Raw genomic sequence first — 14,975 nt, forward strand, 5'->3', positions numbered from 1 at the left:
AATAAGGTCTCCCCTCAGCCTCCTCTTCTCCAGACTAAACAACCCCAGTTCCCTCAGCCGCTCCTCATAAGACTTGTGCTCTAGACCCTTCACCAACTTCGTTGCCCTCCTCTGGACATGCTCCAGCACCTCGATGTCCTTCTTGGAGTGAGGGGCCCAAACCTGAACACAGTACTCAAGGTGCGGCCTCACCAATGCTGAGTACAGGGGCACTATCACCTCCCTGGTCCTGCTGGCCACACTATTCCTGATACAAGCCTGGATGCCATTGGCCTTCTTGGCCACCTGAGCCCACTGCTGGCTCATATTCAGGTGGCTGTCGACCAACACCCCCAGGTCCTTTTCTGCCAGACAGCTCTCCAGCCACTCCTCCCCCAGCCTGTAGCGGTGCATGGGGTTGTTGTGACCCAAGTGCAGGACCCAGCACTGAGCCTTGTTGAATCTCATACAGTTGGCCCCGGCCCAACGATCCAGCCTGTCCAGATCCCTCTGCAGGGCCTTCCTACCCTCCAGCAGATCGACACTTCCACCCAACTTGGTGTCATCTGCGAACTTACTGAGGGTGCACTCAATGCCCTCATCCAGATCAATGAAGATATTGAACAGGACTGGCCCCAGTACTGAGCCCTGGGGAACACCACTTGTGACCGGTCGCCAACTGGATTTGACTCCATTTACCACCACTCTCTGGGCTCAGCCGTCCAGCCAGTTTTTGACCCAGCGTAGAGTGCACTTATCCAACCTGTGAGCAGCCAGCTTCTCCAGGAGAATGCTGTGGGAGACAGTGTCAAAGGCCTTACTGAAGTCCAAGTAGACAACATCCACAGCCTTCCCCTCATCCACTAGGCGGGTCACCTTGTCATAGAAGGAGACCAGGTTAGTGAAGCAGGACCTCCCTTTCATAAACCCATGCTGGCTGGGCCTGATCCCTCAGTTGTCCCACACTCGCTGCATAATGGCACTCAAGATGACCTGCTCCATGACCTTCCCCAGCACCGTGGTCAGGCTGACAGGCCTGTAGTTCCCCGGATCCTCCTTCCGACCCTTCTTGTAGAGGGGCGTCACATTTGCTAGCTTCCAGTCATCCGGGACCTCCCCGGTTGACCAGGACTGCTGATAAATGATGGAGAGTGCCTTGGCCAGCTCCTCTGCCAGCTCCCTCAGTATCCTTGGGTGGATCCCATCTGGGCCCATGGACTTGTGGGCATCCAGGTGCAGGAGCAGGTCAGTGACTGCCACCTCTTCAACAACTGGGGCTTCACTCTGCATCCTATCTCCATCTCCCAGCTCAGGGGCCTGAAAAACCCGAGGATGACTAGCATGACTATTAAAGACTGAGGCAAAGAAGGCATTAAGTACCTCAGCCTTCGCCTCATCCTTCGTGGGAAGGTTACCTTCTGCATCCAAGAAAGGAGGGAGATTCTCCCTGGCCCTCCTTTTGTCACTAACATATTTATAAAAACTTTTTTTGTTGTCTTTAACGGCGGTGGCCAGTTTAAGTTCCAGCTGCGCCTTCGCTTTTCTGATCTTCTGCATATCCTCACAACATCCTTGTAATCCCCCTGAGTCACCTGCCCCTTCTTCCAAAGGTGGTAGGCTCTCCTTTTTTTCCTGAGTTCTAGCCAAAGCGCTCTGTCCAGCCAGGCCGGTCTTCTTCCCCACCTGCTCGACTTGTGGCACATGGGGATGGCCTGTTCCTGCACCTTTGAGATTTCCTCCTTGAATAACGTCCAGCCTTCCTGGACTGCTTTGCCCTTCAGGACTGCCTCCCAAGGGACTCTGTTAACCAGACTCCTGAACAGCCCAAAGTCTGCCCTTCTAAAGTTCAGGCTAGCGGTCTTGCTGACCCCCTTCCTTACCTCTCCTAGAATTGAAAACTCTATCATTTCTTGGTCGCTGAGCCCAAGACAGCCTCCAACTACCACATCACCCACCAGGCCCTCTCTGTTCGTGAACAGCAGGTCCAGTGGGGCACCTCCCCTGGTTGGCTCACTTACCAGCTGTGTGAGGAAGTTTTCTTCCACACACTCCAGGAACCTCCAAGACTGCTTCCTCTCTGCTGTGTTGTATTTCCAGCAGAGATCTGGTAAGTTGAAGCCTCCCACGAGAACAACAGCTAGGGATTGTGAGACTTCAGCCAACCGCTTGTAGAATACTTTGTCTGTTTCGTCATCCTGGTTGGGTGGTCTGTAACAGACTCCCACCACGATATCTGCCTTGTTAGCCTTCCCCCTGATCTTTATCCATAAGCACTCAACCTTATCATTACTGTCGTTAAGCTCTAGACAGTCAAAACACTCCCTAACATACAGGGCTACCCCTCCCCCTCTCTTTCCTAGCCTGGCCCTTCTAAAGAGCTTGTAGCCATCCATTGCAGTGCTCCAGTTATGTGAGTCATCCCACCACGTTTCCGTGATGGCGACCACATCATAGTTTTCCTGCCGCACAGTGGCTTCCAGCTCCTCCTGTGAATTGCCCATGCTGCGGGCATTGGTGTAAATGCACTTCAGTTGCATGCTTCTGGTGCTTTTACTTTAAGCACCAAGAACCAAAAGACTTAATTGTGTGGAACAGAACTAGGTCTTAACTGGCATCTAGCAATGATGCCTAGACTTTCAAAATCTCTTTTACAAACCTCTGTCACTTAACCCCAGTAACATGTAGTGCTCATAAGCTCTTATCCTCTGTCATTCAAGAGTAAAAGGGACTCTGAGACTCTGGACTCATGGGTCATTTCAAAGGGAGAGCTACCAATGACCTAGGAAGAGACTTGAGAGAATGTAGCTGTAAGATTTAAGCATGTTTAAAGTGAGATTTGCTTGTTTCAGGCAAGTAGAAAAAATTTTCTTAAAACCTGTGGTGTCTGTTCCTGGCATCAAAGCAACTTGACTGCCAGATTTCTTAGCTAGAACTGAAATAAATGGTAGCGTAACTTTTCTTTCTTTTAATCTGTGATAAAAGTAATTTTCCTGATTCCAGCCCTTTGCCCTGGGAAAGTGAAGCAGAACAGCTGTAACAAATTAGACACTGAAGATTTCTGCCCAGTTTATTTTAAATGTTTGTGTTATAAAGACTTAAAACTTATATTGGAATGTGTTAGGTAGTGCTAGTTCCAGATAATAATGAACTGTCAAGAGTTTTTGATGAAATTATGCTTTTCTAGAGATATTTTTTGTTGAGCAGTATTTACTTTGTAAAATATGGCTATGAAGCAGTCCTTTTGTGCAGTTAAAATATTTTGTACTCGTTGCAATTGTCAGATTATATATATTCAGCAGCTTGCTAATAAACAAGTTTTGCTGCTAAGAATTCATTTTCTGTCATCTATGAAGCTCCTAGTGCTCTTAGCAAAGCAGTATTTCAGATTTTGTAGTTAGTTATGTACTTAGTCTTTGAAAGGAGACTAGATCTCTTTACAGAAGAAGGGAAATTTCAGTTTATGTTGAACAGCTTGAAAATTATCCTTTCAAAAAGCAACTTAGAGCTAATTTCCTGCAAGGGCAAAATAGTGTTCTTTAAAAGATTCGCAAGCATTTCCAATACCACATTAACACTCAAAACTATACTCTGTCTTGTCTTTTTTAATGGTTATAAATTACATTTGTACTTCATAAGTGTAGCATGCTCACCAATGTTATTGCAGCTTAACTGAGCAACTGCAGACTTGGATCTGCTTAAATCACTTATATTCAACTTCTTATGTCAAAAGCCCTTGCAGCAACTTGAAAAATCATTTCTTGTAATTGTGAAGACTTTAGCTGTTTGAATGCTAATTTATATAATACTGCTGTATCACTGATATAATTTTTAATAAAAAATAACCTTTGAATCAATATTCTAGCATATGTTTTTCCTACTAGAGGTAGAAAATGGCATTAAATCTTACAATTTATGGAATCACAGTTTATATTTGATGTGTCTCTGAATAAATGTCCTGACAAATTTTAGAAAATTGTAACAAAACCAGAGCTGTTCAGTTTTGGCAGTTTGAGACAGTCTGAGGGTTAAACTTTCACTGCTAATATCAGGTATCTTATGTTTTTAACATGAATATGTTCAACTAAAGTGTTATGAATGCATCTCTTCTGAAGCATTACCAATTCACGCTAAGATGATGATGTGTTCTTAAATGAAGTTGTTTACAAAATGTCTTTTTACAATTTACGAGGTGTTTTGCCTAATTTGCTCTTCTGCTTAGGTATTCCAACTTGATCTTGAACTTATTTTCCCTCATAGTGGATGCCAACATTCCAGATATTGCTCTTGAACCTGACAAGACTGTAAAAAAGGTAACTGGAAAGCCTTCCTTGTCTTTCAGTAACTCAAGTCATCGTGTAATGAAATTTTCAGTCACTTGTGGTGACTTAATTGTAACTGACCTGAAAATACTTGCTCCTATTTTATAAGTTTTGAGCAATTTCTAGAATCATTGAAGTTAAAGATAGTAAAATATACTTTTGAGATCACTTAGCACATGTGTCCATAAATACAGAATTGCTCTTTATCGTCCATGCAGTAGTGCACAGTCTGTTCTAGTGCTCTGTTCCAAGTGGTATTTTAGCATTCTGCTAAGAACAGTGATCCCACCTTATGAAACTTTTGATAAGTGACTATATCATGAAAGAATGTTCCATCTAGTCTAGAATCCTATACGTCATGGATGGTTTTATAAAACCAGTCTGCTGAAGATTTAAAAGTAGTAGACTGATATATCTTCATCACCAAGAAATATTTGTGTATTATGAAAACAAACTCATGTCCCATAATTCTGACTTTGTCCCTTTGCACCAGTCTGAATCATTCTTTTCCATTTGATGTTTCAACAACAGTTGACATAAAAAATACTGGATAAATGTTCATCTAGATTTCATTACACTTACATTTTAGGCAAATGTTGGCTTTTTTTATGACCTGATTTATAGTGAAGGGCTATCTGTTTTAATTCCACAAAAGACTTTGTGGAGCCTGTTTATCCAATGGAAATCAGTTCAGTGTAATTTTTACTCGAGCAGTGGATTTTCTCTAAAATAGGCTGTTCTTCAGTGTTTTCAATAAGCTAGGAAAACAGAGGTTCAGAATCTTGAACATTTCATGTTCTAATACAATTCCCTTAAAGAAAACTAAATTGTGACTCCAACCAAATCTTTCCTTTTGCCTGCAAGAATTATAGCATTTCTGTTTAGAGTTTGTTTCAAATTGATACAAAGAGTTCATGTAGTTATTCAGTTTCATTTCCAGGAAAGGTGGGCTAGCCACAAGTGCTGTATTTTGTGGTAAAGATGACAGCACTCCCTCCACTTCATTGTTTTTCTGAGAAACTTGACAGCTAATTCTTTTTCCATATCAATATTTGAACCTCACCTCTGTCCCTAAATTCCCTGCGAAGATGGAATAGGTTACTTAGGTAGAACGTGGGAGATAAAGGCTTCAAGTAGAAAACCAAAACAGTTCAATAGCTACCAAGTTTTGATGGACTGACTACATTGGTGGACAAGGGAAGAGCTACAGATGTCATCTGTCTGGACTTCTGTAAGGCCTTTGATATGGTCCCCCACAACATCCTTCTCTCTAAATTGGAGAGATGTGGATTTGATATATGGACTGTTTGGTGGATGAGGAATTGGTTGTATGGTCACATCCAGAGGGTAGTGGTCAGTGGCTCCATGTCCAGATGGAGAACAGTGACGAGTGGTGTCCCTCAGGGGTCTGTACTGGGGCCAGTGCTGTTCAATATCTTCATCAATGACATAGACAGCGGCATCAAGTGCACCCTCAGCAAGTTTGCAGATGACACCAAGCTGAGCGGTATGATTGACACACCTGAGGGACAGGATGCCATCCAGAGGGACCTGGACAGGCTGGAGAGGTGGGCCTGTGTGAACCTCATGAGGTTCAACAAGGCCAAGTGTAGGGTCTTGCACCTGGGTCAGGGCACCCCCTGTATCAATACAGGCTGGGGGATGAAGGGATTGAGAGCAGCCCTGCTGAGAAGGACTTGGGGGTACTGATAGATGAAAAGCTGGACATGAGCCAGCAATGTGCTCTCGCAGCCCAGAAGGCCAACCGTATCCTGGGCTGCATCAAAAGAAGCGTGGCCAGCAGGTCAAGGGAGGTGATTCTGCCCCTCTACTCTGCTCTGGTGAGACCCCACCTGGAGTACTGCATCCAGCTCTGGGGTCCTCAGCACAGGAAAGACATGGACCTGTTGGAGCAGGTCCAGAGGAGGGCCACAAAAATGATCAGAGGGATGGAACACCTCTCTTATGAGGAAAGGCTGAAAGAGCTCAGGTTGTTCAGCCTGGAGAAGAGAAGGCTCTGGGGAGACCTTATTGTGGCTTTTCAATACTTAAAGGGGGCTTATAAGAAAGATGGGGACAGACTTTTTAGCAGAGCCTGTAGCAATAGGACAAGGGGTAATGGCTATAAACTGAAAGATGGTAGATTCAGACTAGATAGAAGGACAAAATTTTTCACGATGAGGGTAGTGAAACACTGGAATGGGTTGCCCAGAGAGGTGGTAGATGCCCCATCCTTGGAAACATTCAAGGCCAGGCTAGATGGGGCTCTGAGCAACCTGATCTAGTTGTAGATGTCCCTGCCAGTTGCAGGGGGGATGGACTAGATGACTTTTAAAGATCCCTTCCATCCCAAAGCATTCTGTGATTCTCTGGTTCTGAGTTGTAGATGATGGGACTAACTATATTTTTTGTAGAGACACCTTCTTTTGAAGGAAGAGACCTTCCTAACAGAAGGTTCTTTGTAAACAGAGAAGGACTTGTGGATAATATGATGGTTGGAGGCTGTCTTGGGTATAGTGATCATGAAATTATAGTTAAGAGAGGGGTTAGCAGAACTGGTGCCTTGGACTTGCAGAGGGCAGACTTTGGCCTGTTTAGGAGCCTGGTTAACAGAGTCCCTTGGGAGGCAGTCCTGAAGGGCAAAGGAGTTCAGGAAGGCTGGACATTGTTCAAGAAGGAATTCTTAAAGGCACAGGAGCAGGCTGTCCCCATATGCCGAAAAACGAGCAGGCGGGGGAGAAGACTGGCCTAGCTGAACAGAGAGCTTTGGCTGGAACTCAGGAATAAAAGGAGAGTTTACAGCCTTTGGAAGAAGGGGCAGGTAACTCAGAAGGACTTACAAGGATGTTGTGAGGTTATGCAGGGAGAAGATGAGAAGGGCCAAAGCCCAAATAGAACTTAATCTGGCTACTGCCGTAAAAGACAACAAAAAATGTTTCTACAACTGTAATTAGCAACAAAAGGAGAGCTAAGGAGAATCTCCATCCTTTAATGGATGTGGGGGGAAACATAGTGACAAAGGCTGAGGTACTGTCCTGGTTTCAGCTGGGATAGAGTTAATTTTCTTCCTAGTAGCTGGTATAGGGCTGTGCTTTGGATTTAGGATGAGAATAATGTTGATAACACACTGATGTTTTAGTTGTTGCTAAGTAGTGCTTACACTAGTCAAGGACTTTTCAGCTTCCCATGCTCTGCCAGGTGCACAAGAAGCTGGGAGGGGGCACAGTCAGGACAGCTGACCCAGACTGGCCAAAGGGCTATTCCATACCATATGACATCATGCTCAGTATATAAGCTGGGGGAAGAAGGAGGAAGGGGGAGGACGTTCGGAGTGATGGCATTTGTCTTCCCAAGTAATTGTTATGCATGATGGAGCCCTGCTTTCCTGGAGGTGGCTGAACACTCACACATGGGAAGTAGTGAATGAGTTCCTTGCTTTGCTTTGCTTGCGCGCACAGCTTTTGCTTTACCTATTAGACTGTCTTAATCTCAACCCACGAGTTTTCTCCGTTTTACCCTTCTGATTCTCTCCCCCACCTCACTGGGAAGGGGGGAGTGAGCAAGTGGCTGTGTGGTGCTTAGTTGCTGGCTGGGGTTGAACCACAACAAGTACTTAATGCCTTCTTTGCCTCAGTCTTTAATAGTCAGACTAGTCATCCTCGGGGTATCCAGCCCCCTGAGCTGGAAGATAGGGACGGGGAGCAGAATGAAGTCTCCATAATCCAAGGGGAAATGCTTAGTGACCTGCTATACCACTTAGACACACACAAGTCTATGGGGCTGGATGGGATCCACCCAAGGGTACTGAGGGAGCTGGCAGAAGTGCTCATAAGCCACTCTCCATCATTTATCAGTAGTCCTGGCTAACTGTGGAGGTCCCAGTTGACTAGAGGTTAGCAAATGGGACACCCATCTACAAGAAGGGCCAGAAGGAGGATCCGGGAAAGTACAGGCCTGTCAGCCTGACTTCAGTGCCGGGGAAGAGTATGGAGCAGATCATCTTGAGTGCCATCACGCGGCAAGTATGGGACACCCAGGGGATCGGGCCCAGTCAGCATGGGTTTATAAAAGGCAGGTCCTGCTTCACTAACCTGGTCTCCTTCTATGACAAGGTGACCCGCTTAGTGGATGAGGGGAAGGCTGTGGATGTTGTCTACTTGGACTTCAGTAAGGCCTTTGACACAGTCTCCCACAGCATTCTCCTGAAGAAACTGGCTGATCATGGCTTGGACAGGCATACACTTCGCTGGGTAAAAAACTGGCTGGCTGGCCGAGCCCAGAGAGTGGTGGTGAATGGAGTTAAATCCAGTTGGCGGCCGGTCACAAGTGGTGTTCCCCAGGGCTCAGTATTGGGACTGGTCCTGTTCAATATCTTCATTGATGATCTGGCTGAGGGGATTGAGCGCACCCTCAGGAAGTTTGCAGATGACACCAAGTTGGGTGGAAGTGTTGATCTGCTGGAGGGTAGGAAGGCCCTACAGAGGGATCTGGACAGGCTGGATCGATGGGCCGAGGCCAACTGTATGAGGTTCAACAAGGCTAAGTGCTGGGTCCTGCCCTTGGGTCACAACAGCCCCATGCAACGCTACAGGCTTGGGGAAGAGTGGCTGGAGAGCTGCCTGGCGGAAAAGGACCCCGGGGGTGTTGGTTGACAGCCGCCTGAACATGAGCCAGCAGTGTGCTCAGGTGGCCAAGAGGGCCAATGGCATCCTGGCTTGTATCAGGAATAGTGTGGCCAGCAGGACCAGGGAGGTGATAGTGCCCCTGTAATTGGCACTGGTGAGGCCGCACCTCGAGTACTGTGTTCAGTTTTGGGCCCCTCACTACAAGAAGGACATGGAGGTGCTGGAGTGTGTCCAAAAAAGGGTAACAAAGCTGGTGAAGGGTCTGGAGCACAAGTCTTATGAGGAGCGGCTGAGGGAGCTGGGGTTGTTTAGTCTGGAGAAGAGGAGGCTGAGGGGAGACCTTATTGCTCTCTACAACTACCTGAAAGGAGGTTGTAGTGAGGTGGGGGTTGGTCTCTTCTCCCTAGTAACAAGTGATAGAATGAGGGGAAATGGGCTCAAGCTGTGCCAGGGGAAGTTTAGGTTGGATATTAGGAAAAACTTCTTCACTGAAAGGGTAGTCAGGCATTGGAACAGGCTGCCCAGGGAAGTGGTTGAGTCTCCATCCCTGGAGGTACTTATATCATAGAATCATAGAATCGTTAAGGTTGGAAATGACCCTTAAGATCGAGTCCAACCGTCAACCCATCACTGCCAAGTCCATCTATACCATGTCCTCGAGCACCACATCTATCCATTCTTTAAATACCTCCAGGGATGGATAAGTTTTGATGGGAGAGTGGCTTGGCCAGCTCCTCTGCCAGCTCCCTCAGTATCCTTGGGTGGATCCCATCTGGGCCCATGGACTTGTGCGCATCCAGGTGGAGGAGCAGGTCAGTGACTGCCACCTCTTCGACAACTGGGACTTCACTCTGCTTCCTATCTCCATCTCCCAGATCTAGGGACCTGAATACCCTGAGGATGACCAGTCTGACTGTTAAAGACTGAGGCAAAGAATGCATTAAGTACCTCTGTCTTCTCCTCATCCTTTGTGGCCAGGTTACCTTCTGCATCCAACAAAGGAGGGAGATTCTCCCTGGCCCTCATTTTGTCACTAACATATAAAAACTTTTTTTGTTGTCTTTAACGGCGGTGGCCAGTTTAAGTTCCAGCTGCGCCTTCGCCTTTCTGATCTTTTCCCTGCATATCCTCGCAACATCCTTGTAGTCGCCCTGAGTCGCCTGCCCCTTCTTCCAAAGGTGGTAGGCTCTCCTTTGTCTCCTGAGTTCTAGCCAAAGCTCCTTGTTCAGCCAGGCCAGTCTTCTCCCCCGCCTGCTCCACTTGGGGCACATGGGGACAGCCTGCTCCTGCGCCTTTAAGTTTTCCTCCTTGAATAATGTCCAGCCTTCCTGGACTCTTTTGCCCTTCAGGACTGCCTCCCAAGGACCTCTCTCAGCCAGACTCCCAAACAGCCCAAAGTCCGCCCTTCTGAAGTCCAGGGTAGTGGTTTTGCTGATCCCCTTCCTTACGTCTCCTAGAATTGAAAACTCTATCGCTTCATGGTCGCTGAGCCCACGTAGATATGGCATGGTTTAGTGGTGGGCTTCGCAGTGTTAGGTTAACGGCTGCACTTGATGATCTTAAATGTCTACTGAAATAACAAATCAAGATACAGAATTGAAAGCCAACAGGTCTTTTCTACAGCTGCTAAGTGTGTTGCAGTTCACTGATATACAGTAGTTAAAAATCAAGATTATGTAGAGCATGATTATATTGTATCTGATTGGAGATCATGGAAGGAAGCAAAATCTAAAAGGAAGTTCTAAGAGCTATGAATTAGATCAATGTGGTTACTTCTAAATACCCTTACAAAGTATAAATAATAGTGCCTTCTTTGCATGAAAAGAACATAAGCTTAGTTGTTACGTGACAAATCAGTATTGGATCAGATGCAGCAATTAGTTTTTGGGATACTGAGCTCTGACAGTGCTGCAGGTTCGTGAACTGTGACTTTTACCCTTATGGTAGGTTCAAGTCTGTCTATTCAGAGAGGCTTTTAAAATGTGAAAAGAGCTAGAAGTGAACCAGTAAGGCAAGTATTTCTGATAAGGAACACAAATCACTTTCACATTTTCAAATGTTTTGAGAGGAAAAGATTTTATTTTCCCAAGTTCTGTAAGTCCATTCACAGTGTGCTTGTTCCTTTAAAAAAAACAAAACAATACCCACACAGTAAGGTATTATTAGAAAGATAACTGAATTGTTTAGCTTGTTCATAAATATTTTCTTTGTAATTCATAGACTTTTCAGCCCTCCCCCAAGTATTGTTACTTTATATAAACTTTCATTTTTTCTGACAGCTTAGCTGTTCTTAACTCTTGTTAACTGTTCAGGTTTGGTCCTTTTGGTTCAGAAATGGTTCTTTGAATATACTGCTGGAATTTGTGTAAAAATAATACATCATAATGGGATCTCTAAAGAGTAGGTGAACAGAGGACCCTTCTATAAAGCAGTTGTTGACATTATGATCTACTGGATGCACACAACTATGTTCAAAGCTCCTATGACAGTAACTATTTTCTTTAGTTCTGAATTTTTGGTTTTACTTTTTTTGCTTCAAAAAAAACAGTGAGCAAATCAGCTGTAAATGGACTAGGATCAGAATCATCTTAACCCATTATAGAATGGTGAATAGGTCATTGTTGTTTTTTGCAAATGTGTTAGAAAACTTGTTTTGGATATTAAATGCCCATTAGCCTATCTCAAATCGGTTATGAGCTTTGTTTAGTACTAATAAAAAAAGGAACAAGGTGCCTTGCATCTCTCAGTCAGCGAGGCAACGGTAAGTCCTGCGACTGGGCACTAGATTGGGGTGGAAAAGGGGGTTTCCTGTGCCAGGGAACCTGATAAAGAGCCTGGTGGGGCCCTTGCGCCAAAGAAAAACTGGCTGCTCTCGTGAGCGCCGGGGCTTGGGCGTTGCTGGGGCATCTGCGGGAGATTTAAACGGGCTCCTAGGGACCGCGAGCGACCAGGAACACCATGACCAGGACGGGCAAACAGGGTGTGGCGCATCAGAAAGGATGTGGCGAAGCAGTTTGTGCGGCAGTTTGTGCAGGCAGAGCGAGCAGGCAGCTGGCAAGCTCTCTTTGTGGTCTACGCTCTCCTAGAAGAGACTTAGCCACGGTCTCCACTTGGACAAGAGCCATTGCCAGAAGGGATGTTGCGACGCAGACGGAGCTCCCACCAAAACATGCAGCCACCCAGGTCTCTGGCTGCAGGGAGTGCCAGAGCCTTGCTCTGGTGATGGAGGGCTGCCGAGACAACACCTGTGTGAGGTGTGAGCAGGTGGAGGATTTGCTCAGCATGGTGGCAGAGCTGAAAGAAGTAGTAGCAAGACTGAGGAGTATCATGGAGTGTGAGAGGGAGATAGACTGGTGGAGCCACTCCCTACCATCCCTGAGATGAGCACGCCAGATGGAAGCATCAAGAGAAGGAGAGGCTCCCCTACCCTCTTGCCACCAGGCAGAAGGAGGGGACCTAAGAGAAGGAGGGGGATGGAAACAGATCCCTGCTCAGTGCAGCAGGCGAATCCTCTCCCAACCTACTTCGCCCTCCCAGGTGCCCTTACACAATAGGTATGAAGCTTTGAAACTTGAGGGCCAGGAGGATGAAGATACAGACAGGGATCCATCCAAGGGGTTGACTAGGGGGAGCCAGTCAGCCCCATGCATTACAATGGCCACTGGCAAGAAAAAAAGAAGGGTAATTGTCGTAGGCGACTCCCTTCTGAGGGGAACAGAGGGCCTGATATGCTGACCGGACCCATCCCATAGGGAAATCTGTTGCCTCCCTGGGGCTAGGATAAGAGACGTTACGAGGAAGCTCCCTAGGCTGGTACAACTGCCCGATTATTACCCACTACTGGTTGTTCAGGTTGGCAGTGATGAGGTAGCTGATAGAGGCACAAAGATGATCAAAAGGGATTTTAGAGAACTGGGGCGATTACTTCAAGGATCAAGAGTGCAGGTGGTGTTTTCCTCCATCCCGTCAGTAGCCAGGAGGCATACGGAAAGGAATGGGAAGACCCACCTCATTAACACGTGGCTCAGAGGCTGGTGCCAGCAGTGGAATTTTGTTTTTTTCACTCATGGGGCAGTTTACATGGCACCAGGCCTGCTGGAGACAGATGGGGTTCACCTGTCGCAAAGGGGGGAAAGGATTCTGGCTCAGGAGTTAGCAGGCCTCACTGAGAGAGCTTTAAACTAGATGTGAAGGGGGAAGGGGATAAAACCAGGCTTGCTAGGGCTGAGCCTAGGGGTGGCATGCCTGTGTTGGAGAAGAAATCAATAGCCCAACTGAAGTGCATTTACACCAATGCACACAGCATGGGCAATAAGCAGGAGGAGCTGGAAGCCAGTGCGTGGCAGGAAAACTATGATTTGGTTGCCATCACGGAAACATGGTGGGATGACTCACACAACTGGAGTGCTGCAATGGATGGCTACAAGCTCTTTAGAAGGGATAGGCAAGGAAAGAGAGGTGGTGGGGTAGCCTTGTATGTTAGATAGTGTTTTGACTGTCTAGAACTCAACGATGGTAATGATAAGGTTGAGTGCTTATGGGTAAAGATCAGGGGGAAGGTTAATAAGGCAGATATCCTGGTGGGAGTCTGTTATAGACCACCTAACCAGGATGAGGAAACAGATGAAGTATTCTACAAGCGGTTGGCTGAAGTCTCACAATCCCTAGCTGTTGTTCTTGTGGGAGACTTCAACTTACCAGATATCTGCTGGAAATACAACACAGCAGAGAGGAAGCAGTCTAGGAGGTTCCTGGAGTGTGTGGGAGATAACTTCCTGACATAGCTGGTAAGCGAGCCAACCAGGGGAGGTGCCCTGCTGGACCTGCTGTTTACAAACAGAGAGGGCCTGGTGGGTGATGTGGTGGTCGGAGGCTGTCTTGGGCTCAGCGACCGTGAAATGATAGAGTTTCCAATTCTTGGAGAAGTAAGGAGGAGGGTCAGCAAAACCACTACCCTGAACTTTAGAAGGGCGGACTTTGGGCTGTTTAGGAGTCTGGTTGAGAGAGTCCCTTGGGAGGCAGTCCTGAAGGGCAAAGGAGTCCAGGAAGGCTGGATGTTATTCAAGAAGGAAGACTTAAAGGCGCAGGAGCAGGCTGTCCCCATGTGCCAAAAGACGAGCAGGCGGGGGAGAAGACTGTCCTGGCTGAACAGAGAGCTTTGGCTGGAACTCAAGGAAAAAAAGGAGAGCCTACCACCTTTGGAAGAAGGGGCAGGCAACTCAGGAGGACTACAAGGATGTTGTGAGGTTATGCAGGGAGATTAGAAAGGCAAAGGCCCAGCTAGGACTTTAAACTGGCCACCATCATTAAAGATATTACACCACCATTAAAGACCATTACAAATATATCAGTGACAAAAGGAGGACCAAGGAGAATCTCCCTCCTTTGTTGGATGCGGAGGGAAACATTACCACAAAGGATGAGGAGAAGGCTGAGGTACTTAATGCCTTCTTTGCCTCAGTCTTTAACAGTCAGACTAGTCATCCTCAGGGTATTCAGCCCCCTGAGCTGGAAGACGGAGATAGGATGAGAATGAAGTCCCAGTTGTCAAAGAGGTGGCAGTCACTGACCTGCTCCTCCACTTGGATGTGCACAAGTCCATCGGTCCATATGGGATCCACCCAAGGATACTGAGGGAGCTGGCAGAGGAGCTGGCCAAGCCACTCTCCATCATTTACCAGCAGTCCTGGTCAACCGGGGAGGTCCCAGATGACTGGAAGCTAGCAAATGTGACGCCCCTCTACAAGAAGGGCCAGAAGGAGTATCTGGGGAACTACAGGCCTGTCAGCCTGACCTCGGTGCCAGGGAAGGTCATGGAGCAGATCATCTTGAGTGCCATTACGCGGCACATGCGGGACAACCGAGGGATCGGGCCCAGCCAGTACGGGTTTATGAAAGGGAGGTTCTGCCTCACTAACCTGGTCTCCCTCTGTGACAAGGTAGCCCGCTTAGTGGATGAGGGGAAGGCTGTGGATGTTGTCTACCTGGACTTTAGTAAGGCCTTTGACACAGTCTCCCACAACATTCTCCTGAAGAAACTGGCTGCACGTGG

The 14,975-nt window shown here is 47.0% G+C and overlaps 1 protein-coding gene across 1 annotated transcript in view; it reads left to right on the forward strand.

Annotated features, from left to right (window-relative positions):
* The window catches only part of PIK3C3 (phosphatidylinositol 3-kinase catalytic subunit type 3), a 98,163-nt gene that overhangs the window by 63,499 nt on the left and 19,689 nt on the right, over positions 1-14,975 (forward strand). Inside the window, 1 exon segment of the mRNA XM_087763679.1 lies at positions 4,199-4,289. Coding sequence (XP_087619805.1) covers positions 4,199-4,289 — 91 coding nt within the window.

The sequence above is a fragment of the Nipponia nippon genome, unplaced genomic scaffold, assembly GCF_047370975.1.
Source record: "Nipponia nippon isolate SJK-2023a ecotype South Korea unplaced genomic scaffold, ASM4737097v1 scaffold_29, whole genome shotgun sequence".
NCBI classification, from domain to species: domain Eukaryota; kingdom Metazoa; phylum Chordata; class Aves; order Pelecaniformes; family Threskiornithidae; genus Nipponia; species Nipponia nippon.